The sequence below is a fragment of the Nilaparvata lugens genome, chromosome 7 (assembly GCF_014356525.2).
Source record: "Nilaparvata lugens isolate BPH chromosome 7, ASM1435652v1, whole genome shotgun sequence".
NCBI lineage: Eukaryota > Metazoa > Arthropoda > Insecta > Hemiptera > Delphacidae > Nilaparvata > Nilaparvata lugens.
Genome location: NC_052510.1, coordinates 8,855,998 through 8,883,439, shown reverse-complemented (window position 1 = coordinate 8,883,439; position 27,442 = coordinate 8,855,998). Strand labels below are relative to the sequence as shown.

At 33.7% G+C, this 27,442-nt stretch overlaps 1 protein-coding gene across 1 annotated transcript in view; it reads left to right on the top strand.

Annotated features, from left to right (window-relative positions):
* Positions 1 to 27,442, top strand: part of LOC111057644 (spectrin alpha chain, non-erythrocytic 1-like) — a 404,931-nt gene that overhangs the window by 298,758 nt on the left and 78,731 nt on the right. Inside the window, 15 exon segments of the mRNA XM_039433618.1 lie at positions 4,086 to 4,202; positions 5,045 to 5,153; positions 7,583 to 7,747; positions 9,392 to 9,504; positions 10,823 to 11,010; positions 12,482 to 12,707; positions 14,063 to 14,194; positions 15,085 to 15,306; positions 17,255 to 17,466; positions 18,812 to 19,034; positions 20,436 to 20,591; positions 23,015 to 23,227; positions 25,385 to 25,474; positions 25,476 to 25,583; positions 26,237 to 26,462. Of these exon segments, the coding sequence (XP_039289552.1) occupies positions 4,086 to 4,202; positions 5,045 to 5,153; positions 7,583 to 7,747; positions 9,392 to 9,504; positions 10,823 to 11,010; positions 12,482 to 12,707; positions 14,063 to 14,194; positions 15,085 to 15,306; positions 17,255 to 17,466; positions 18,812 to 19,034; positions 20,436 to 20,591; positions 23,015 to 23,227; positions 25,385 to 25,474; positions 25,476 to 25,583; positions 26,237 to 26,462 (2,500 nt within the window).

Sequence of the window (27,442 nt, the reverse complement as noted above, 5' to 3'; positions counted from 1 at the left end):
CATTTTACTTTTTCCTCTGATTGATTAACATATTTAGTTTCAAATTAAAAATAAGTCGTTAATGTGATTGAAAGTTATGATCAATTCGTTCACCGTATGTGAACGATGCAAAGTAGATTTAGGATACGTAGCGATGGTAACACCAACAACAACCTGTATTGAACATTTTTATTGGTTGTTTTATAATGACCTTTCAAACCACTTGCACAGATTCCGGCCTCACCATTCACTCGCAATTGATTTGTACCAAAGTGTCACTCACTGATAGGCTGGATTCCTTCTCTCTCTCTCACTCTCCTCATATCACTGTCCAATCACTACTCTTTTCCTTCTATCTCTTTCCCTCTCACTGTCCTCACCCATCATCTCTCTCCATTCTGTTTTGGATGTCTTCTTCGACTTTGTCTCGCTTGGACAAGAGTGAAGGTCGTAATCGGCGACAGACGCGTTTTTGCCCTGTCATCTTTTCTCTCCTTTTTCTCCGACTCTGTTTTTGTTGTGAAACGGTTGCGCATACGCGAATAGCATTTGAACGTCATTACAATAATTCATGAGATTGCATTGCTGTATGCTGTATGCGAAAAACCGGCATTGCATGATGTGATGGTTACCCTCCACTGTGCATTGAGATTCACTTTAAACTGTCAGCATAGGTTGAATGGGAAACCTTAAGTTTATATATTAGGAATGCTGACATTTAAAATACCCTAGAATTCAGGATAGATGCAGTAAGATTCACTTAGAAACTGTCAGCATTAAGTTTAATGGGAAGCATTGATGCTATTTTAAAAGGAATGATGACAGTTTGAGATGAATCTCTCTCTGTAGGCCTCTTCCTGTGTCTGTATTTATTCAATCTACTGCTTTCTGAATGAACATCATGCACAAGTCGCGGTGTTTTCGCACACTTTCTCTGATGTCTGTCTATCTCTCTCTCTCTCACTCACTCACTCACTACCACTCTATCTCTCTCTTCCTCCCACACACTCATTCGATCTCTCTCTTTCTCTTTCTTTCATAAATCTCATGTTACCATCTCTTTCTGCTGATGAATAAATGATGAAATTCCGACCGTGTGAAGATGCATAGTGAGAGTGATTTGCAGAATGCAGTAGGCCTGTGATTATGAGATGCTTGTGAATGAAGATGAGATTGGATCTTCAGACTGAAAGAAATTTTTTAATCGGATAATAATCATTCTCTCCCTTTCTATTTTGTGATTGCATATAGACCTAGACGTAAGAGATTCATAGTAGCTTGATTTATTTTCAATAAATCGATTGATTTAGTTTTAGACATTGGTTCTATCGATTTATAATATTTATTGATTATAGGCCTACTGTAAACGCAACTTTAATTTGTTTTTTTAGAATACATTTAATTAAAAAATAAATGTCTATTTCCTAAAAAAGTAAAGATAAATTATTCTCTGTAACTATCATCTGAAAAATATTATAATCTCTAGAAATTCACAATCAGATCTCGAACCATTGTGAACTACGTGGGATATTTTGATTTTGACTTTTTGCCCTTAGCAAGGATTAAGCTTTCGATAATACTAACAATTATTTATAAGTAGTTTGAGGATTCTTTTACTATTCCTATCAGTCATAATAATTATACTTGATTTTATAAAAGTATACTAAGGGCAGGCTTCCGAGCTCGGGATTTAGCTAAGTTCCAGACTTTGAACTGCTGTAGTCAGAAAACTGGGTTTCCGAAGCAGGGCGTAGTCGCAAGTCTTAGTCATAGTCAAGTTAATTTAATTTTTAAAAACACGAAAATTGAACACAAAATAAAATGAAGAGAAAATAGTGTAATGCTTCAGCTATTTTGAATAGGAATGTTTAATTCCATCAAGGAAAAACGTTTCCAATATTATAGAAATGAGAAAATAACGATTTCTGACTAATTTTCTGACTCCAATTCTTTAAAGTCTAGAACTTACCTAAATCCCGAACTCGGACACCGACCCTAAGAATCTATAACTTCTCTCAACTCAATATTTAGGGTAAGACTCTTGTCATTGAGACTAGCATTTAGTTTCTTCTTTTTGAGAAAATTTGGTTTGTTTGGGGCATTTAACTTGATTGGTTTATAGTTTAATTGGTGATATAGGATAATATACATTATTATGTGTTGAGGACATCTCCCATTGTGTTGTAGTGTGTGTAGTAAAGCTACATCTATTAACAAAGAAGAAATCGCTGTCAATCGATATGACTGTTCGATTACTCAATTCAATTGATAGTGATTGTCGATTGTTCAAATCGATTAAATCAATGTGTGGTCGATCAAGATTGGAAAAATCAATCATGTTATGTCCTCAGCTCTACTTTATTAGTCGTAAATTATCAGCTACTTCTTGAACACAGTACCAACATAAATCTAACATTTTACAGTGACTACTGGTGAAGATTACCAACATTCCACTTGTCCATTCATACCATCAACTTAGTACTTAAATTTTAGCTTAATTTATGACCATCATCTTCATTGTGGCAACATTCAATGAGAGCCTTCATAATGAGCCTAACTCACATAATAACAGGTCATTTATTTTTCATTACATGCTCGAGTGTAATTAATTATTGTGGGTAGGTCATGACATGAATAACGTCTTAGAAATGAGGGAGGGGTTGCGAAATTTGCCATGACTGAGAGCTTAGAAGGAAGAGAGAGAGAGAGAGAGTGAGTGAGAAAGAGAGAAATAAGATGACCTTAATTGAGCGGCGAAATGAAATAGATATCATGAGTCAGGGAGGGTGATTGATTAATAGCTTCATTTAAGTACGGGTGATAAAAAAATGAATTTCGAGTACCTATTATTAAGAGCATTTTAATGGAGTTTTATTGTGATTGATATTTCAAAGTGCATTTTATTATTAATTATCATTATTATTATTATTATTTATTTTGTTATAGTTATTTTCAAAGTCTTTTTTAACGCCATCGATCCCACAAGTGTGGGTAAAGATTGAAGAATGTATTAAAGTACACCTTCTATATTCCATGCAGTAATATCATTAGCAAGATATTAATTTTTCACTTTTCTTTATTCACTAATCAATTTTTATTTATTTACCTATTTGTTGATACAATCACAATTCATATGAATATGATCGATAAAGAACAACAGGAGTAGCCCAAAACTAATCTGTTCCCAAACTTTGATAAATAAAAAACATGTCAAAACAAACAAAAATATGTATGAGCTAAATATATTCATATCTATGAATATGCAAAAATTATAACAATGTGGCATTACTTTCATTTCATTCCAGAATTTGACTTGTCTATCGCATAGTGTATTCAACTTATTGATAATAATTATCGTAAAACACACCTTTCATGCAAATTTTGTTGAATAAATATTGAATATGTTGAGGTGCGGTATCTGTTTGTGGAAGGAGTGCTTGCAAGTAAGATTGCAAAACAAACTGAAATGTGAATTGTTTGCTGATATGATGTCATCAGAATTCTCTACTTGTAAAATATTTTTCGACCTATTCTCATAAATTCGAGCTAATAAAATGAAGCTTAAGACTTGTCTTGAATACTCAAAATTCAAAATTTTCAAATCATTATTCCTGGACCGAAAATCAAGTAACGAAGCAGTGTGTGATTTCATAAACTTAACCTTTGGACAACATAAACATTATTTCAAAATTTTTGGAGAGAAATAGTACAGGCTCAGCCTAGTTTTTCCTCCAATGTCATAACTATAACTATGATTAATATAGTGCTATGTGCAATGAATGAATAAATAAATAAAATGCTTATTCACACAAACAAATAAGGCTTTAACGTTTCTCGAATTCTTAAGCATTCAAATATCTTCTGAAAGATGGATTTTGTTTGAGTAACAAATTCACAATTTAAGATAATTTTTTTATACAATGATCACATCAACAGTTATCCAAACTGGATGAATGAGTTTTGGCTGTGAATTTTTATAACAGATTCTCTTTGCATTAGAGACTTTATGGTACTTCAACAAAGTTGAATTCCGATGGCATATTATGTAATCACTAATGATGTTATGTTTCAATTTTATTAAAATAAAATTTATTTGTTCGTTTCAGGTAAGACTGGAAAGTATAGGAGCAGAAGACATAGTAGACGGAAACCGCCGCCTCATTTTAGGATTAATATGGACAATAATTCTCCGCTTTCAAATCCAGGAGATTGAAATTGATGTCGTAAGTAAATTGATGTTTCTAATATTTCTAGATATACGATGCTGAAACCTAGTTTCTTGAACTTGAAAATCTTCAACAATTATTATGAATTCACTAAAATACTGAACACATTGTATTTTATTTTTATTTGATTTGAAATAGTAATATTATTTTTGATTTGATTTTACAAATCTGATCGCCGTGAATGAATTGAAAATAATACCAATATTTTGAAGGTGTAGGAAAAATCCTTAAATTTGTATTATTCGAGAAAGAAATTTAGAATAAGAAATGTCAGAGCCGTACGTATACAGTAATGTGATCATAATTTCCTAGCATAGTAAAACAAACCTAGCAAATGATTACTACAAGTATATCTTTAAACTGTCTCTTTACTGTACTCGAATATAGTAGCACAATCATGGCTCGATGAACATCTGCTTACTTTAAATGCTTCTAAAAGCGTATTTATGACTTTCTCACCCAATGCCCAAACACAACCTCATGAAATAGAAAGTATTAAAATACACCAAGTAAACTGCAATTGTCAACAATCAACAAATGAATTACGTTTTCAATGAACTCTTGACTCCATGATGGAAGAGATTTTCCTTGATGGTTCCGTGAAATCTATTCGAAATATATTCTCAAATCTATCTTTCTCAAAAACACAATAATGAAGCAAATAAATCTTCAACTCCTTTTTCTAAATCCTCAATTTTTCAATCGTTTGTGGCAATGTTCCCATGTCATAACAAATGGAGATATTTTACAAATACATCTTTATCAACATCACATAATTTATTGTAATAATATAAAAATTCAATTATATATTAATATAATTATTTTATTTATTATTTCAGGATGAAGAAAACGAAAGCAGTGAAAAGAAATCGGCAAAAGATGCATTGCTTTTGTGGTGTCAGCGAAAGACAAATGGCTACCCTGGTGTCAATATTCAAGACTTCTCAGGTAAGAGAATAAATATAATTCCTACCTCTCTCAAAAACTTCCAGAAATTTCTCAATTCATATCAGTTCTATTCAAGCCTTGAATTATACCAAAGCTTTAAAAATGATGCCTCTAAAAATAGAAATTACGTTTCGAAAAAACTCTTACTCGAGATAAGCTGTACAATGATAAGCAAGAGAGACTCACTTCAGGCCAGCATTGAATAAATGGATAGCGTTGTTGTAATTTATAAGGAATTCTGCCAATTTAACGTGAATTTCATCACAGTAATTGAGTGTTGAGCAATAGTAGAGTACTTGAGATTGTCTTTGAAAAAATCCAATCAGTTTCCTTTCGAGAGGAAAACTGTCATTTTAAGAGCTTGGTGCAATAAAATCATGATTAGATAATGCATCAACTGCTGTGTATCTTACAACAGACATTTTTATGACATCTGTCAAGTGTGTTACATTTGTTGACATTTTCAAAATCATTGGAGTTTTTCGGAATTCGAGTTGTGAAACCCTCTTATACTTGAACTAATAAAGGCATTTCAAAAATTCCATTGCACTTTGGAATGTGGGTTGATGAACTGATAAAAGTTATGATTTGGATTATGTCAAATCAAATAACTCTTCGCATGAAATTAAATGAAGTACCTACCAACTTGAAACATGGACATGTGTATTCTATAACTTATTTGTTTTTCTAAATAAAAACGTCCTATCAACATTGTTTTTCCAAATTAAACTTGTCGTCAAGTTTGAGCTTCTCGATTAAAATTTAAATAAGTAGTGTAAAGCTACGTTTACACCGGAGTTGTAAAAAACACAAGTTTTTAACATTTTTGTCATCAACTGATGTTAATTACAAAAGTTAATAACATCATGTTGAGTTGCGTTTACACCGGAGTTGATAACATGAGTTATTAATAAAAAGTTGTCAACTTGACTGAATCGACAAAAAATTCTCTTGAAAAAAGTTGATAACTCGTGTTTTCAACAGAAAATTCTTTGTTATTAACAAGATTTATGTTATCCATCGAGAGTCGGTAACTTTTGTTAACAGTTTACTATCTTCCCCGCAACCCCCTCGCCCAGCATCCCTTCCCTACAACTACAGCTGTTCCCTAATAACTACAGCTGCAGACAAAACACGTGACAAAGTTATTAACTTTTGTTGATAACAAAACTAGCAGCCAAAAGAAAATGTTATTAACTTATGTTGACAACTTTTGTTTTAAACTCTGGTTTGAACGCATTATAATTCATTTACATTAGATCAGATGAAGATCATTATTTTAATGATCACACACATGTTTCAATTCAAATTTGAAGACATTTTTTTGCTTTTTATTCCGGCTGTTATATCATATGAATAGTCTCGTTAAATGAAATCATATGGAAGTCAATTATATTGATAACAAGATCTTGTTAATAACAAGGAATTTTCTGTTGGAAACATGAGTTATTAACTTTTGTCAAGAGAATTTTTTGACGATTCAGTCAAGTTAATAACTTGTTATTAATTCCGGTGTAAACGCAGCTTAAGAAACTAACACTTGTGGAAAAATATGTAACCTATTCACTTTATTAAAAAAAAAAACAAAAACAATTTATTTACTGCGATAACCATAATTGGAATGAAATAGTTTCATTGAAACTAAAATTTACATTCTGATTCATCCATCCTATTATAATCAAAGCTGCGTGTCTTGTGGGATACTTCCAATAAAGATGTAAAAAAGTTTCTAACTCTGTTAGAATTTTTTTTTAATAAACATCTTTCTGTCTGTTTATTTTATTACTTTTATTTTAAATATTGGAGCACTGAGCTTTGCTCGTTATTTTTATTTATTTATTGATAAAAAGAACACAATTCTCTAAAATGATCGTGTTTTTATTTCACAGCTGGCTATACGTCATCTTATGAATTTCGGGGATGCGATATTTTGATTTTTCACATACTCACTTTTTTACTATCCACAGCTGTTTCAACCAAGGATGAATTATCCTTTTAATGTCGTTCAGCAAGTTTTCTCAAGGATGAGACCTAGTGCAATCGAATCTTTATATCATAAACCTACTATGTTCCAAATTTCGTGAAAATCGTTAAAGCCGTTTTCGAGATCCGTTAAACATAAATAACCAGATATAAAAATACAGAAATTGCTTTCTTAATATAATAGGATTCAAAGGCAGAGTGGAATTTGAGCATCTGCAATATTGTGGATATCAATCATGGGAATTTGTTGTGGTTTATATTGCAGACTTAGGCCTAACACTAATGTTCTTGATGTTCCATTCTCGTTGCTTTTTAGTACTTTCCATTACTATTCTAATAACTTTGCAGGTTAATGTTTTATGCTTTCAAGAGTGTTACATTATTTTCTAATTTTATATTTGCTTATTTTTCATAACTATTCCAATACTCTTACAATACTCTTACAGGTTCTTGGAGAAGCGGTCTTGGGTTCAATGCTCTTATCCACGCCCATCGACCAGACCTGATCAACTTCAACGCGTTGGTCCCCACCAAACACATCGACAACCTCAACAATGCTTTCGACATTGCCAACTCAGAACTGGGCATTCCTCGTCTTCTTGATGCAGAAGGTAACATTAAAATCAATTGAATTCATGAATAACCTCTCTTGAATGAAATCAATTCTAAAAATTATCATTCTAAATATATTAAAATCGCTACTCGAAGTCCGAATAGAGTAAGCTTAAGCTGCGTTTACACCAAAGTTATTAACAAAATCTTAATAACTTAATCCTTATAGATTCTATTGGATTGAACGGAACTTGACAAACACATATGTTCATCATGTGTATGATAAGTTTTGTTCAATCTAATAGAATCTATAAGGATTTAGTTATTAAGATTTTGTTAATAACTTTGATGTAAACGTAGCTTTAGTGCATCGATAGATTATCTTGAACCTTGATTCTTTTTTGAAACTGAATGCAACCGAGGATACACGGCTGTAATATTGTATTTTTTTGAAGATTTTTTATTGATTCATACAATAATTACATCATCAAAATGATAGAAAAAAGGTAACCTTGTGCTATTCCTCTCCCAAATTTAGATAAGGTTACACATACTCCGAAATAGGGGAGTGTGGTCTCCCAAGGTGTCAAACTATCAATCAATAGCTGAAAAAACTTCAATCAGTTGTATAAAATATTACGGTTGTACTAATTGTATGGTTGTAAATATGAACTATATTGAACCTTGGTTCTGGTTGTAAACCGTTTGTATGCAGCCGAGGATCCACCCAGGGTTGCAGTGAATCAGTTGCAATTATTTGTACTGTATCTATAGTAATTGTTATGATAATACTTGATAATGGTATCATGCCCAAAACATATCGTAAATTAAATAAACAATTTTAAAAAAGGTTACTTGGATGTTTTGTTTTAAATTTCTAATTGTTATAACTTTCGTATTCTATGTCTCTATGTAGTTGTTCGCTCTTCCTTTGTTGATCATAAGTCTACAAAATGAACACTGATAGCAAATGATTACCTACAGTAATTCATTGTGTACTATGTGTACACGTATTATGTGTGTTTATTATTACACACATTTGTAATCTATGTATACTATGTGTAGGCCTATAATATAGGCTACTGACAATCAAAAGTCATTTTTTATTCTAAAATGAATAAGTTCTATACAAACTGACACCAGACCTGAGCCAGCCAGGTCACTCGATATTATTATTATCATCTGTACATAATAGGTAGGTTGTACTTTATAGGTACCTGTAGGTAGGTTTTACTGTACTATAAAAAGTATAATATACGTAATTGTGTAGCCTACTATAAAAGTTGTGTCCTTTAATCATTAACTGTTATCAATTAGTGAATATTCTTACTCTGTTTCGGCTCACAGTGATTGCTATTTTATATCAATAAATATTCTTCACCTTGGTAAAATCATTAATTTACCATCAATGGAAAATTTGCTGCATTAGAAATACTTTCCAAACTGGATGTTTATTTTGTATATTGATGTGATGTATAAAACTTATTCATTTTAGAATAAAACATGACATTGCATTGATATGAACTGGAATAAATTCTAAAATCATGAATCTTGATGATTTGCTGCAATTGAAATACTTTCAAATTGGATGTTAAATTCGTATGTTGCTTTAAATTACATAACTTATCCATTTCCATTCTAGAATAAACAGTGACATTTCATTGTTATGATCTGGAATAAATTCTCAATTGTTACTTTTTCAGATGTTGACACGCAGAGACCAGACGAGAAGTCGGTCATCACATATGTGGCGTCATATTACCACACATTCGCACGGATGAAGAATGAAATGAAGAGTGGCAGAAGAATTGCTAACGTAAGAATTTTTAATACTATATTACTGCACTTCATATTTATCTACATATAATACCAACCAATTAATTGATTTTTACAATAATTACAATGTCGATAATTGTTCCAATAGAATAGCATATCACTTGATATTCTTTTCAAGTAAACTCATCCTGCTGTAGGCCTATCATGAATGAAAAATTTTCTGTAAGGATAGGCGCACACCAATTAGTAAAGACAAGACTAGACAAGTCTAGACATGATGAGACACGTTTAGTCACAATACTTCACATAGTTGCTTATAAATACAAGTCTAAATGCAATAACTAATCAGTGTGAGTTGCGTCATAAGCAACAATGTGAAGTATTGACTAAACGTGTCTGATCATGTCTTGTCTTCTCTTGACTAAATGATGTGTGCCTAGCCTTAGGGTAGGCACACACCAGTTAGTCAAGAGAAGACTAGTCACAATACTTCACATAGTTGCTTATGAAGCAACACACACCGTTTAGTCATTGTAATTAGACATGTCTTCATAAGCAACTATGTGAAGTATTGTAACTAAACGTGTCCTGTCTTGACTAACTGGTGTGTGCCTAGCTTTGGGCTTTAGTTAGACAAAACAAGCATGTAGCTGGAGCACAAATTCACTGGAGCATAAAACACATAGAAACAGCTCGACATTATATGAAAATCATGACAAATTATGTCTCCAAAAGTGTATAAATCCAATGTTAGTTCTCATGGCTCTAAAGCTTTTTAACTAGGTTTATCCAGATTTTTATTAATCTTGTTCAGAACAAGCATTCGGTCGTTTGGTCTAATCTCAACTTAATAGAAATATTCCCTTAATTCCAAGTTCATTGTATATATTGCTTGATTTTCTTCAATAATCTTAAATGGATATCTGTTGATACTGAAAGCAGACTGGTGCCTGTTATGTAGGTACTTCATCTAAGATTTCATTTTGGTGCTATGATCTGAGATTAATTTGGCTATATCATTTGAAGATTGATTTGAGACCATTCATGAACCAATTTTTGAGACATGAATGAATTTTTTTGATACAGAAAAGTCTTGAAAAATCCAAAGCAGTAGTATTATGCAGCTTTGATACTTGATTCCAACAGTGGAAAAGTGCAATTAATGAATCTTGTTATTGGTTTATGAGAAATTGAAGATAAAAAATTGAATAAAATAAATTGGTATGTAAAAAATTGATATTTATTTTAAGAAATTGAAGATACTGTTTAATAGGGATGTGGAAATTTGTGTACGTAACTAATAATTCAATTCTGCAATTTTCCTATGAATGTAAGGTAAACTTTATTTCTTTTTTTAGATTGTCGGACAAATGATGGAAGCTGACAAAATGAAAATTCATTACGAACGACTTACTTCGAATCTGCTCGAGTGGATTCGTATGAAGATTGTACAACTGGAGGACCGAAATTTCCCCAATTCCTTGGAAGGCATCCAAAAAGAACTACTCGGGTTCAAACAGTATCGAACTATAGAGAAACCGCCAAAGTAAGTTGAATTTCTGATAATTATATAAACGATCATTTCTGATAATTAAATAAATGATCATTTCTCACCTTGATCTCTCCTTTGTTTCATAATCAGATAGAAGAACTCAGTGAGATAGACGAGATAGTTTTATCTCCTACATACTAGTTGGTTTGTCATATACTCTCGCGTTATATACAACACATTATAGAAATTGTTAGAAAATAGAATAATGAAAACAAATTGAAATTGTCAACCACTTTTCTTATTATACAATACTATAACAGGACCTTGTTTCGTGGCTTTACCAGCCATAGCAAACAAACAGCTGAAGATGTAACTGGTAAAGCCACGAAACCAGGTTCTGTTATAGTATTGTATAATAATAAAAGTGGTTGACAATTTCAATTTGTGTTTTCATAATGGAAAAGTACATCACACACAGTACAAATTTAAAGAAAATAGAATACATAACACACGGGGTCCTTTGTACAATACTGTGTGGTATTAAAGACTCATTCTCAAACTATTGGTATATTTTTCTCTTCCATTGTACCTCTATCTAAAACCTTTTCATTTTCCACTTTACACAAGAAACAAAGAACGCAGATATATTGAGATGCGAACCTTTTTTTTACCTTCTTCATACTTTAGTGAGGTCCACGTTATAATGACAGTGTTTTATTAGCAATGGTATTGCTATCCTTGTCTATCATTAAACAAAGCCGATAGCGCTATCTCTTTCACGCTTTGACCTGTTACCAGATCGTCTTTCAACAATGTAGAATTAATAATTAATCTACAAAATATATCATCTTGATTATGAAAATTCATTATAAAATCATTGAAAAATATAATTTCTTGCTTGATAAAATATAATTGATTATTTTAAACGAGAATAAACAGTTAATATTACAACAATAAACCACTTTTTGCTATTGAAAAGGACTTGGTACAACTAAGAAGATGGCGGACCTGCCGAAAGATCTTGTTGTCACAGTGAGAGATTAGTTAATTTATTGTAAAAAATCTGACTGCTATAGTGAGGTCCACGTTATAATGGCAGTGGATGAAGATAGGAGAATAGCGATGCCAATTCTCTGCATTAATTAATCATATTTCTACACTGTCAAAAACATTATTGGCACCGTTGTGGACCTAGAAAAGGATAGTACCACCGGCTTTGTCGGATGATAGACAAGGATAGCAAAACCAAAGTTGATCAAATACTGTCATTATAACGTGGACCTCACTATAGTCGTTCTTTTTAATATCAAAAAGTGATTTTATAATAAGCAGTTCGTGATGGAAAACAACATTGAAGAACAATAAACCTCTTTCAGCTACCGTCTATAGAAGGCATTGTCAAGACAGAGGATCGGCAACGTTTCTGTCCTACCTCACTTTATTGGTAGTCATCTATATTTTCTTCCGGTTGTACCACTGAAACCACTGGATTTTTCTGACTTGCTCTTTACCTTGATACACACAGATACAAAGAGCGTAGCGAAATAGAGGCGCTCTACTTCCACATCAACACTCAGCTGAAGTCGCTGAACCAACCACCGTTCGCGCCGTCCGAGGGTCAGCTGATTCATGACCTTGAACGCAGCTGGGAGGAGCTGGAGGGCGCAGAGCACAGACGGGAGGTTGCCCTACGTCAAGAACTGCTCAGACAGGAGAGGCTCGAACAACTCAACTACAAGTTCGAACGAAAGGTGACAACTCATTTCTAATTTAATATTCTATAAATAAATATATATACTAAAAGTTCGAACGGGAGGTGATAACTTATTCCTAATTCAATATTCTATAAATGAATATATATCAACTACAAGTTCGAACGGAAGGTGACAACTGGTTCCTATCTCACTATTATTTAGCAAGCAGTATTGTATTCATTGACTGTACACTACGCATTTTTGTTGAATTCAATAATTGAGTATTGCTATTCTGTAATGTACTCGTCATTGAGTAAAGATTTATTTTTTCATATTCTATAAATTATCTACACCTATATAAGCATAAGCCCTATATATAAGCATATACAGAGTGGGTGAAAAGTCCGAGAACGGCTTAATATCTCATACACAAAGGTAATTTGACGTTGGGTGTGATTGGGGATACTACTCAAATTGGAAAAACTACTTTACAATGACTTTAATTATCTGGTCCGCCATATTGAATGCAACTCCATTTATTAAATAGGAAGTAGGTCATGCGATACATGATTTCGATAAGGAATTTCAAGAAAAAATGAATGGAGGAAACCGCATATCAATATTACAAACCGTTTCGAAGATATTAAGTTTCGAAGATAAGTCATAGTAAAGTAGTATTTTCAATTCGAGTAACATCCCCAATCATACCCACCTTGGAATCACTTATTTTTATGAGATACTAAGCCGTTCTCAGACTTTTTTCTCTCCTTTGTGCTTTGAATAGTATTGATTAATAGTGTGAATATCTTCGAAACGGTTTGTGATATTGATATGCGGTTTCTTCCATATTCATCATACGTGAATTATGTTTTGTGTGATACGTCAGTTGAATGATTGAAGTTGACTCAACATTTATTTCATCTTATGCCACTTTCTCATTGGCTGTTCCAATGAGAGATTATACAAGTTGAAAGTAATGAACTGTGGTTATTGGTCGTCTTTAGGCTGGGTACATTGCTGCTACAGATTTTTATTTTACATTTTCCAAGCTTTGTTGATATTTAGTATATACAGTATATAATTGATACAATTTAAATTTTTACAGTTGATATAATTTATATCTTATTGCTTTTTCTCTAAGCACTTTTTTCTGTTTTCTTTATCTAGTTTTGTTTTGCTCTCCAATATTAAGTTCTTAATATTATTTATAAAACATTTGTGTTATACTTTTTATGTAAATGAGTTTTGTTTTGGCGTTTAACTGTAAACCTCTTTGAGTTGTATTCTTCCATGTAATTTATATTTTTCAAGCTTCGTTGATATTCAGTATATACAGTATAAAATCTCTTCTACAATCAATTTCTTACTTACCACATTTGAATTGCTCTTAATTCTTCATTGTCTTGTTGCAGAGTGTACTTCGAGAAGGTTACCTGAAGGAGATGATTCAAGTGCTGTCTGATCCAAGGTATGGCAGCAACCTGGCACAAGTCGATGCCACCGTCAAAAAGCATGAAGCCATCAGTGCTGACATTTTAGCTAGGGTGAGTTGAATTCATATTAAATATATGAATATTATTGTTGAATACATCAATAATCTAGTGAATATCTCAATGAACTGGAATAATTTTTGAGTATTTCCTTTATATTGTTCATTTCATGATTTTATATTAATCTTGTTTGATTAGGACCTAGGGATTTTCTGTTTGAAAATCAATCACAAGCATATCTACCAACTATATATCCTGCACATGAAACCAAAAGGACTTCAACACACTGGAACAATTTAAAATTTATAAACAGTCATCAAAGAATAAACACAACATCCTCAATTATCAAATAATTTATACGACCAAATTATACAACAAATCCCTCCTAATCGAACAGAAACTGCTGAAAACACCCGGAGTAACAACCTAGGCCACTATTGACTATAAATCCCTTGTTATTTGAAAACAAGCTCCAGTCAGTGAGACCCGTAAATATTTCATATTTTTCATAATTAAAACAGTCTGCAAGTCGTCATTCTAGTGTTAATACTTGATGAAACTTATAGAAGTTTGTAATGGATAAAGAAATTTGAGACTTATAACATTCACTTCTGCAAATAGCAGAAGTTAGCGAATAGCTCGTCCATTTTCGTGAATACCCCCAAAGACTAAATAGGAATAAGTTTGATTATTCAGGTTTCCTTAGAAATGTTTCTCATTAGAACACATGACTCATAAAGAACTTAACAGGATTCTTAGAACCTTGATGTGCTAAGCTCTTGAATATTGCTATCAACTTTTTAAAAAACTAAGATTTGTTTAATCAAAGATTGAATCATAATATTATTATTTGTTTTATGATAAAAAACGAATCATAAAACTAGTTTTCTGATTAACAATCAATAATATGATTAGTTTTGTGACGTATTGTATGTTGGTTGCAGGAAGAGCGTTTTCACGACCTGACGAACATGAGTGAGGAGCTGGTGCGCGAGAACTACCGCGGCAAGGAGAGAGTGGTGCGTCGCGAGGCAGAGGTGATGCAGCGCTGGAAGCAGCTGCTAGAGCTGCTCGACAGGCACCGAGTCAGCCTCGCTTCGCTCTGCACCCTCATGTCGCTGCTCAGGGAGGCTGACACTATCCTAGCTACTATCAAGGATCTCGAGGTTCGTATAGTCTGCAATAGATCCACTGTTTACTAGCTGCTTTCTACCTCTTATTCTCCTCTTTCTCTTCCTCCTCCTCCTACTTCTCATTTTCTTATTTTAATATCCTTCTTCTTCTTCTTCTTCTTCTTCTTCTTCTTCTTCTTCTTCTTCTTCTTCTTCTTCCTGAAAGAGAAATATTCATTTTATCCTATCTTTCAGTAAAATAACAATGATTTCTGCATTGAATAACATCTATCTTGCCAACAAGAATCGAACTCTTTGTGAATTTAGACATGACCTACACTTTAGATTTATATAATTCTATTAATAAATTCATGGAAATTGAAATTGAAGTACTTTTTTTCAGTTAGTTGATGAAATTGATTATCAATAGAGAAAATGATTATAATTTTATCAATACAGAATTAGTTGAATATATAATTGTCGATGTACTAAGTTCTTGGTCAACAATAATTCAATATTGGTATTTATCCAATCATTTTTTTTCAGAAGTTATTTCAATTGAATTAGAAAATATTTATAAACTCCTATCAATTTATCATTCGTAACAATAAATTCTTCATAACATGAATTTAATCAAATAAAAAATTCTTCTTCTTCTTCTTCTTCTTCTTCTCCTTCTTCCTCTTTCTCACATTTTTTAAAATATCTACAATGATATCCTCTCATATGGCAGGTAGGAGAACTCAGCGTTGCCAATTCTCTGCCATGTGACTGCCTTTTATAGAAGATAGCCGATTCCGGTATACCTGATATAATATTTGCTGTTCATTCTTGTTAAAAATATATAAACATGTTTTATTGGGTTTTTTATCAAGGTTTGCAGCCTAATGATTATAATTATAATACATTTACGCATTACAAATTAAAATTAATACAATTTACAAATAGTCTATATTTGCAAAAAACTTTTTTGAAAATGTGTTTGGACAACTGTGCCATATGGTGCATTGTGTTCAGGAGGGTGGGATCGGAAATTTCCACCCCACTTTGAGTACCCTACGACGTCTGGTTCTTGAGATATGAGACATCAAAGTTCCCCCCCTCATAAAACATTCTTATTCAATTTATTATTCTTATATAGCTGATGCCAAAAGTTAGGCGGCTTCGTGGGTCTCTTGTGCGTTCCAACAGCTGGTGTTGTCAAATGAGTTGTCAACATAACCTACTCACAGCTGATGCAATGCATCTATTATTGTCTCTTTTGATTTAAAATCATCACCTAAGCCAAGCTAGATGACAACTCATATATACAAATATCGTACGCTACTCTCTCAGAAAGTTGTTTACGGTATTCGGATAACATATTCACGGGCTCGGCAAGCCTCGCCCGGGAAACTATCCTCATACCGTAAACACTAACTTTCTGTGCTTGCAGCGTAATATAATATTTCATAATTGAGATTGGATATAATTCAATTTATAATTTTCATAATTAAATTGGTTTTTAATAATTATAACTCAACATTGTTTTGAATTCCAAACATTGGAAGCGTTTGTGCAGTATTGTCTTTATCCACTCATTATCACCTGAGCTTAAAATACTCGTAGAGAGTTGCCTTTGAAAATAAATAAATAAAGTTTCAAAAAACAATCTGGCAACGGTGTGGAGCTAGAAAAGGATAGCGCTATCTCCTTTGTTGAATGATAGACAAGGTTATGATAACATTGGCAACACCAATCAAATGCAGCCATTATATCGTACACCTCACTATAGGAACTCGGTAAATCAAGTACTAGCATTTCAAGCATATTTATAAAATGCATTTATCTAAAAGCATTCTGTAAATAAAGTAGCATTTCAAGCATATTCATAAAATGCATTTACCTAAAAGCATTCTGTAAATAAAGTAGCATTTCAAGCATATTCATAAAATGCATTTTTATAAAAATATGACTCCCGAGTTCTCTGAAGTATTCAAAATATCCTTTTGTTTTCTCGCAGGTAACATTCCAGTCAGAAGACGTAGGTCCCCATCTGCTAGCCGTTGAAGATCTGCTGCAAAAACACAGCCTGACTGAGATGCAGGTCTCGGTTGCGATGGGAGAGACGGTGCGCAGATTGAACCGGCAGGGCCAGACCTACATTACTGGTGGCCACAAGGAAGCCCCTCTCTTGCAAGCCAGGCTCGATCAGTTGAACACTGCTCATAACAAGTGAGTAATTGCTTGTTGCATGTGTAGATTAATGTTAACATTTGCTCGGAACACACATGAATCTGTAAGTCCACTCATCTCTCATCATCATCATCATCTGTCTCGATACTCACAAGTCTAAAACTCATGTGGGCATCAGCCTCAACAAAAAGTATTTTTGCACCTCTAGCAATTACCATGTTCTACGTTCAATATCACGTTTCTATTTATTTAAAGTCTTGGTCTTTTATTCATTATTTTCTATCAACATATTGAAACAGCCAATTAAATAGCCCATCAGTTCACTTATTAGCTACTTTAGTATCATTTATCACATCAGATGAATCTCTTCATGTCTATTGTCCTACTACCATGTAAATAAAATATTCCTACTCATATTTCGAAACTCCTTCAAATTTTTAGAGTGAACTTGTACCCGGACTTTTAAACCTGCATTGAATTTTATCAATTCATATAGGAAAATATGAAATTTGAATTCTTAATTTATATTATCAAGGGATGAATTTGTAAATAAACGAAAAATAATGTTATAAAGAGTAAATTTGAAATGGTGCTAGTAATTTGTATGTAGAAAAACAGCTTCTATTCAGCGAATGAGTACATAATTTCAAGAAACATATTATTTTAGTAAAGTAATAAATTTTTATTTGATTTGAATACAAGTATTCATCTTACTGTATTTATTTTATTTAATTATTCAGAATTATACAACTTACAGAAAAGTACCACAGGCTAACTTACGCCCAAAACGGTTACAATTCTAATTTATACAACAGTCCAAATATAGCTTGGTTATGTGTCACTTAACTCATATCCAAGGCAATAAACCATATAAAGTAGTTCTCACTAAACTAATTCTATGTAATAAAGCTTTTTAAATACTCTATAAAATAAATGTAAATCAAATCAAATTTTATTCTCCATCAATGGAAGCGAATTTTAGGGCTCATCCACTACCTCCGTAAACAAAGCCTTAGTGCATTCGTGTGACGTCAGCATAGGTAGGGCTCCTACCATTGCCGTTTCCCTACCTGTGCTGATATCAACAGAATGCACTATGGCTTTGTTTACGGAGGTAGTGGCTCATTATACAGTCATATTAGATGATCGGGTTCTAGATATTTGTTCGTTTATAGTTATCAAATAATGACAGTTTAACTCGGATCAAATAGAGAAACAAACCTAAAGTAAAACGTGGTCAAAGAAAGATATGACTTGATACATGATCATACAAGACTGTGTAATGATGCCTTTGAATTTTGTTGACTCTTCTAAACAATGTTTTCCAACATGATAATTATGTTCAATCATTGTTCTAAAAATGAAATGTTGATAACTTTAATAGGTTGATGGAGAGCAGCAAAGCGAGGAGGGCTCGTCTGGAGGAGGCCCGCAACCTGTACCAGTTCGTGGAGGATGTGGATGAGGAGGAGGGGTGGCTGGTGGACAGGCAGCGTATCTGCAAGGCGGCCATCTGCGCAAAGGACCTGCGCGCCATACTCAGTCTGCAGCAGAAGCACAAAGTGCTGATTGATGAGATGGGCGTCAGGAGGCCCAAGTCCGAACAGGTCAGATTCATATTCGAATTCAAATTATTTGAATTTATTAGCCTTTTGGTTAACCCCAAATCATCTTAATGAATAATTGTGTATCTTGAGTACATAACTAATACATTTTCAAACGAAAAAACCATTAAATTACTTACATAAACATGAAATAAGACTTTAAACTATACAAGATCATCCAAAGCATTCTGAATACAATTACAATTCTGTAAGTTATAAGAAATCAGTAAACCTAGATTTTATTCCAGATTGTACTGTCATAATAACATACTAATCTCAACCAAAACACCATTAAAATGCTCACTTAAACATGAAATATCACTTCAAATTGTATAAGATCTTTCAAAGCATTCTGAACAATACGATTCTATAAATTATAAAAACCTTCTCAGTGAATCTTGGTTGTACTGCCATAATACTATACTATAATCTCAAACCAAAACACAATTAAAATGCTACATAAACATGAAATAACACTTCAAACTGTATAAGATCAATCAAAGCATTCTTAGTAAACCCGGATTGTTTGTTTTCGACATTTCATGCTGTCTCGAAACTGCTCACAGTTAATTCTTTAATGTTTTCATGTTTCCTAGTAAATAATAGCATCCAGATACAAAAAAGTATAGTTTAGAATTGATATGTCATCACGAATACTAAAATCAATGGAAAATCGATAATATTGATTTTCCAAATTCAAATGCCATTATCGTGAAAATATGCATATTGAGTCCAACTTGTTCTTTGTTGGTAAAAACTGGTTCTCAATACAAGTAATAGTGATAAAAATATCTAATGAGCATGAAAGAAATATGTGATTCAGTGTAGTATAACTTTCTTGACAGATTGAAAATTGAAACCTTGAGTAACTCAAGGCTGTAGTGAATGAAAAACATACGGAACATTCTGATTTTCGTAAAATTCTGAAATTCGTAACAATGATGGCGAGTAAGCTCTTAGCTGATTTTCTACGGTTGGAGAAAACGTTTTCTGGAAAGCTGGTACATAAATACAGATTTCTATCAATGTAAATTTCAAATATATTTTGAGAGGATACTAAAGGCTGTCTTCTACAAAGCTGGAACTTTATTATTAAGCTTTATTTTGTTGAAAAATTGAAAATGTTACATCTCGATTTGACTCACAAGTGATTTATTCTAAGACTGGAATTTTCTGGATGATATACCAGCTCTGGTTTGTACCACAGCCATAATGAAAAATCATATTTGACAAGTATTCTTCCTTCTTTTTTCTGTCCAGGACACCATACCATGTAGCCAATTCTTTGTTTTGAATTATTGTACTCTTGTATTATATATTTTTATCGGTTATATTCATTCTTATAGTCGTAATAAATTCATTTATTGATTTATTTTACTTAATTTGTTTGTTGTATTGCGATAGGTGTGTGAGGCAGGTAGGGCGCTGGTGGCTGAGAAACACCCCCGCCAGGAGGAGATCAAACAGCGCATTGCCAGCCTGCAGGAGCACTGGACTGTGCTCAACGATCTGGCCAACACTAGGCGGAAGCAGTTCGAGGAGGCGGCTGAAGCGTTCCAGGTACACTTTTTTTGGAAATTATACATTTTTCAATTCATGAATACTGTAATTGTGCTGAGAAAAAAGTTTGATTCTGAATTTGTAAAAGGAAAATTGTAGTTGGTTTTAATATAACTCGATTTTCACCACACAGAATTAGAAAACTTTGTTCAAAATTGATGAAAATAAAGTTAGGGTATGAGCAGAATGGTCATGTCGATTCAAGCATAGAGAAAAGAAAACTTATGCTATATTTTCTCCATGATTCAAGTAATTCAGCTCGCTAACATTCTTCTATATCTATATCAATGATTCTAATGTTTTTTATCATTGCATAGTTTTTTAATCGATCTTAACCTCGACTATCTCGTTATGCTCAGATTTCAGTTCTTGGTAGAGCATTCTGCACACAGGGAGAATAGTAGCGTCCACTAGAACTGGCCATTAGTGACAGATACTAAAATTCTGTCTATTGTCCCTGTGAGTGGACATCTAAAGGTCCTTACTTCAAGGTCCTTCATGTTTTCATGTGAAAACATTACCATAGTACCACATATTTCATCATATTAGAATAGTAGCGTCCACTACGACTGGCCATTAACCTAGCGCCGCAGTGCGGGATGGTTTCTTACAGCTTGGCGTTGTTGTCATTCGAGATGGGTGTCTGGCTTGGAAGTGTTTTGGCCGCATTGCAGGATGACTGTTAACGGTTGCCGGAAGATCAACAGCTGGATTTTTTTCGTTATTTTTCGTGATAGAGAAATTCTGATTGCAGATTCGATCTCAGCGACCCCAAGTTTAGCCTAAAGGCTCAGAATGTCAACAATGTTTTTAAATAATTAAAAATCATCATGAAAAGTCATTAATATGGTAGTACACCACGTTTCTGGTAACTTTTTACTGGTGACTGGAGTTATTATTGACACACAAAAATCAGAATAATCGTGAGAAAGAAATCTGCTGACGATGAACGCGAATAAGACCGCCACTCCATTGTTCTATTGTCTCGGCTGCTTGGCTGAGCCTGGCTGGAGGGATCAAATAACACTGGTTTGATCTTTCGTCTGTCCGCTAGGCGGGTGGAAGATGTTACTGCGGACGCTCGAATTCCCACCAACGCTGCTATTATTTGCTGTCTCAGCGCCTAGTCCGATTCAGCCAAGCACCCCCAGCCTGCACTGCGGAGCTAGGTTTAGTGACAGCTACTAAAATTCCGTCTATTGTCCCTGTGAGTGGACATCTAAAGATCCTTACTTCAAGGTCCTTCATGTTTTCATGTGAAAACATTACAATAGTACCACAAATATGCATATTTCATCATATTTCTTCCTCAATATTTTTGTAGAACTCTTCAGGTTAATATGATTCACCATGTTCGTAGAGTGTTTGGGTGTGTTGGAGAAGAGAAAAAAGAGAGGAAGATACCTAGCCAACTATGGTTTCCCATGTAATAGGCAGGCAAAGAAGAGAAGAGAAGTAATGAGGAAAAAAGGAAGGGAGAAATGGGGGGAAGGAAGAAAACAGAGGAATAGGTACTCAAAATAAAGGTAAGCGAGTCCACTGAAAAATGAAAAAACTAATGAAAAAAAAAATAAAAAATGCTGGAGCAGAAATCTCGAGTCATATATCTAAATGGAAGAAGAAATTACTGTATGTCCAGTTTTTTATATCCAGTTTAATTTTTCCGCTGACCTTATTGTCCATGAGAAAGTGATTCGGAATGAGGTTTATTATTTAGTACCTATGTAAATTAATTGCCTCCTTATACATTCAATATTAGTGTTATAGGTTACATATTGTTAGCAGTGGCCCTTAGATTATAATAATTAAGAGTAGAGTTTATTGTGAGAGGAAAATCGGATCTATATTTTATTAAGTACTCAATTACGGTTTTTATGTATAATTGACGTATAGTCATGACCTCAAAATCACTAAAAACCATATCCGTTGGATAGAGCCTGGGTTTGTTTAATATAGTTTTAATTATCAGTTTTTGTGCTACAAATAATTCAGCAATATGACAGTTGAAACAGCCTCCCCAAACACTTTACTTTACTCTTACTGATAATTATTTTTAACGCTAGAACGCAAGTCGAATTTTGTTTTGTTAAACACATGAATAAAGTAATCTGAATCTGAGAAAGGTTTATTAAATCACATTTGTGTTATGTCTAACTTCTCATTGTTCTGAACTTATTGTATCTTGAAATTTCCCAGTTAACTGCTACTCAGACATTATGTCTTGTCTACTTCCACTGAATTGTGTTGGCTTCTAAATATTGTGATGATATATAATTAATATCATTAATATATCATATCATAATATAATTATACTGTATAACATCATATTATTAATATCATACATTAAATTCGTTAAATTAGATGATGTGTTCAAATATTTTCTGTGTAATGTGGATTGAGAATAAATTCGATTGAATTTTCAGTTCTACGCGGATGCGAACGAGGCAGAGTCGTGGCTGAACGAGCGTTGGGCGTTGGTTGGCAGCACTGATTACGGCGAGGACGAGCCTAGTGCGCAGGCTCTGTTGGCTCGCCATCGCGACCTCCAGGGAGAGCTCAATGCCTACAAGGGTGACATACAGGGTCTCAACACCCAGGCCGAGAAGCTCATACGTGCTGGCATCTCCACGTTGGAGGTGAGCTGTTACTTTTAATTAATATATTACGTCATATTTACATTGATCTCTTTCAGTTACGAGAATAGGTTTCGCTGCAGTTACTGTATAAAGAGTAACAACCGTAACTGTATAGTAACTTAATATATAGTTCGTGCAAACCTTAGTCTGTAGCATGGGTTTTTATGGCCAATTTTATTTCAATATAACAATGGGAGCACACTGTTGCCCTTTTTATGCTGCAAATCAATCAATCAATCAATCAAACAATAAGCTCACTGGCTCTCTAGATTCTGTGAAATCTCACAGCACTGTACTCCATAAAAGCAATGTTGCAAACTAAGGTTTTCATTTCACAGAATATAGTGACTCTTAAGATAGTAACTGAAAGTTTGGCAAGTGGAGAGAAAATATGGTTGGCTGCCGTGTCAAATATTGAAAAACAGATTCCATGAGAGGAACTGAACTATCTATTCCCTACACGCTTCGAGACCAACAGATCCAGCAGGTTGTCATAGGCCAGCGGTACACCATTCGTCAAGAGCTCAATCACTGGAATGATTACATTCTCAAAATGTTAGCTTTCATTAATCAAGAGGTTTTTCGAGACAATAAAAGAATTAATCTGCCTCAATAAATACTTGTTCAACGGGAACAAGCTCTGTCCATTATGCAAAAGGAAGGAAGAGGAGGATGTCACGCATTTCACTGGAACATGTCCCATACTCGCTGAGTTCAGATGGCAACATTTTGGCTGGGCAGAATTGTCAAGGGAAGAAATGGAGACTACCTGAACGGAGATAGGTGCATACTATGTTGGTGCATGGAAATACAGACACTACTCAGTCTCACAGTTGATGGATAGGGAGTTGATAACAGCTGTCGAATAAAGTGTATTTGAAATATTCATTTTTTAAAAATTAACTTAACAAACCTTTCCCTGATGGTCACTGACCAAAGGTTTGATTGCATCAATTTGATAGCTTTAATTTCTCTTTGTACAAGTGGATATCCTTGTACAAAGGATAGAATATCCTAAGTTTACCTAAGTATAACTGAATGGATTGCTTGAGTCCTCATATATATTGTATAAATAACAAAGCCTATTGTATAATCTGTGTAATTAATGGCCAATAAAGTATTCTATTCCATTCTATATGTTGTAAAACTAAAAGCAAATGATTTATTCATCCATTTATTCAAACTCCTCTAATCGTGTTGTACCCTCACGCCACAACCAGATAAATTTTAATTATTTATTACCACTACATATAATTGATCATCACAAAATAACATTGAAAATTGCCATACAGTTCACAAAAATAATTGAACATAACATAATTCCAACAATATGCATAACAATTAATAAAAATGCTGAACATTTTAATTACGGTACATTCCTGTAAGAACAAAAAGACAGAACAAAACCTTCAAACTTATACAAACACATAAATAGATTAAAAACACTTAGAAACTTACATTATTGGTTTGAAATTTTCGACAAGCTGTGTCGTCTTCTTCAACCATGTAGGGAGTGGTTGAAGAAGACGATACAGCTCGTCGAAAATTTCCAAGCAATAATGTAAGTTTCTAAGTGTTTTTAATCTATGTCGTGTGTTTCCTGTCTTAATTAATATAAAACTGTAAAGTGTTTCTGTTATGTGCTAAGTGCTACAAATACATAAATATATACATGACTGTGACTGTGGTTCCTCTAACTGGGCCGGCAATAAATTATAAAACTTTGTACTCATGTACTCAGTTCTCAGCTTATAAAATATTGTTCTGGTGCTCAACTCTTACAACATTCCTTGATCTAGTAAAATGATTGTGAATGTTGGAGCCTGTGGTCCAACTGTCATGCGACTTGTAAGCAAAGGTAGCCAAATTATAAATATAGAGAGCGGGAACTGTCATGGTTTTCGATGATTTAAAGATAGATCGACAAGAAAATCTATGCGGCTTCCTAAAAATGTCTCTGATACTTTTTTGAGCTTTGAAAACCATCAATGCGTATCCTGAAGCACCCCAGAGCATTATGCCATATGAAAGCTACAATGTATGCTACAAACATACATTGGAACTTACATTGAATTAATGTTACTTTGTTATTACTTATTCAGAACATAACTTTAGAATTGAATGAATGTTGTAAACCGGTTTGTTGGTGGTTTGTAGATGTCCGGTGAGCCAGAACCGGCGGCTGCTGAAGTGGAGGAATGGGTGAAGGAGACGCGACTGGTGCCGGTGGAGGTGTGGGAGGAGGAGCCCCGTGGAGAAGGTGGAGCAGCGAACTGTGATGGAGGAGAGGGCCGTCGCTCAGGTCAAGAGTCTCTATCCGTTCAGCGGACAGGGCATGCTCATGGCCAAGGGAGAGGTATGAGCATTTATAAAGTCATAGAAAACCTCGTAGAATCATATTCAACTTCATAAAACCATAGAAAACTTCATAGAATCATAAAAAACTCATAAAATCAATTAATAGTATAATAGGAATCATAATAGTAGTTTATACAACAGTGTTATGATGATGGTCTTCAACTCACGAAATAGGTGTTAAGACAAGAGTGAGCGAGCATAACGCGAACAAACGCTTGTCTTAAACATCTAACGAGTGCTTTAAAGACCATATTAAACTGTTGAATAAACTTTTATCTACGACACTCGAGAAAATTATCACATTGCTGAGTTGTTGAAGGTTAAAAATTAACCAACTAGCCTATATCGTAAAAATATTGAAATAACAATAGGTAAAAAGCTACTCGTAGAGAGTTGACATTAAACTAAAATTTGACACACTAAAAACAAGGCAAACTGGAAACTTGACGAATTGAAACCCTGTCGTACTGAAAACTAGACGGAATAAAACTTGATAAAGTGAAAACTTGATTAACTGAGAGCTTGACTTGTCAAACCGAATACTTGATTTAGTGAAAACATGGCAAACTGAAACCTACTGCCAGCATCAAAAACCGAGTACCAAAACTCAGAAAAATGAAGAACGAAAATGACTTCTTGTGTATTTTGCAGGTGATGTTCCTGCTGATCAAGACTAACCCGGACTGGTGGAGTGTGCGCAAAGCGAGTGGTCAGGACGGCTTCGTGCCAGCCAACTACGTGCGTGAGATCGAGCCCAAGATGGTGAAGGTGCCCGTCAAGCGAGTGGAGCGAGTGCGCACCACACAGCGCGTGCGCAAGACTAAGATGGTCAAGCAGGTGGTGCCTGTCAAGAAGATGGTCTCCGCCAAAAATGCAGGTAACCGATGGTTTCCGTCAAGTGTTTCAAAATTAAATTTTCTATATTTTTAGATAATATTTTATTGATATTCAATTATTTATTTGATATAATATAGGCCTTGGTTTCTAATTACATGAACCATTAATATTCATACAAGTTGAAACTACCGAAAAAGGGTTTACGTCTCTAAAAAAGATGTTCCTGATTCGGGAATTCAATCGAGACTGATTTATCAAACTATTGATAAATTAATATCAAACTATAGCTCACGCTATTGATTTATCAAACCTCTCATTTTCTTACCAAATGATGAGATAGTAAAATGCAGGTAACATACCGATCGATGGTTTCCATAAACTTTTCCAAAATGATTTTCTTATTTTTTATTTATAGGCCTAAGTTTCCAATTACATGAAATATTAATATTTATACAAGTTAAAACTCCTGGGAAAGGATTTACGTTTTGAAAAAAATGTTTTTGCTTCGGGAGTTTGATCTAAACTAACCCCTACTAGGATACTCATTTATTGAACCTCTCAATATCTTATCAGATGATGAGAAAGTAAAGCTGTGAACAAGAAACAAGAGGAGCGGAAGCTTGCCCAACTTACATTTTATTAATCTCATACGTTTACAATATTAATTTTTATATTCTTACATCATTGAAGGTACTTTAGAATGAAATAGTGTAAATTATTATTTATACGAATCATTTCAATTACTTGTGCATCAAAGAATGAATGATTGAATAAACAAAGAAAGGGAAAAGGTGAAGTAGAACAAGACCATTTGATTTATTTGAACAATATTTATGATAATAATTTAAAATATCAATTTGAAGATTAATCAGCCTTCAAACAGGCTCTGGGCATCTCGGTCCATTCCTCGGACCATATAGGTCCATTCCTTCACCCTAGTCCTGAATGACTCATGTGACTGAGAATCTCCTATATTTTCTGGCGAGGCTTTGAAGATTTTTTCGAATTATTTCGGAATCA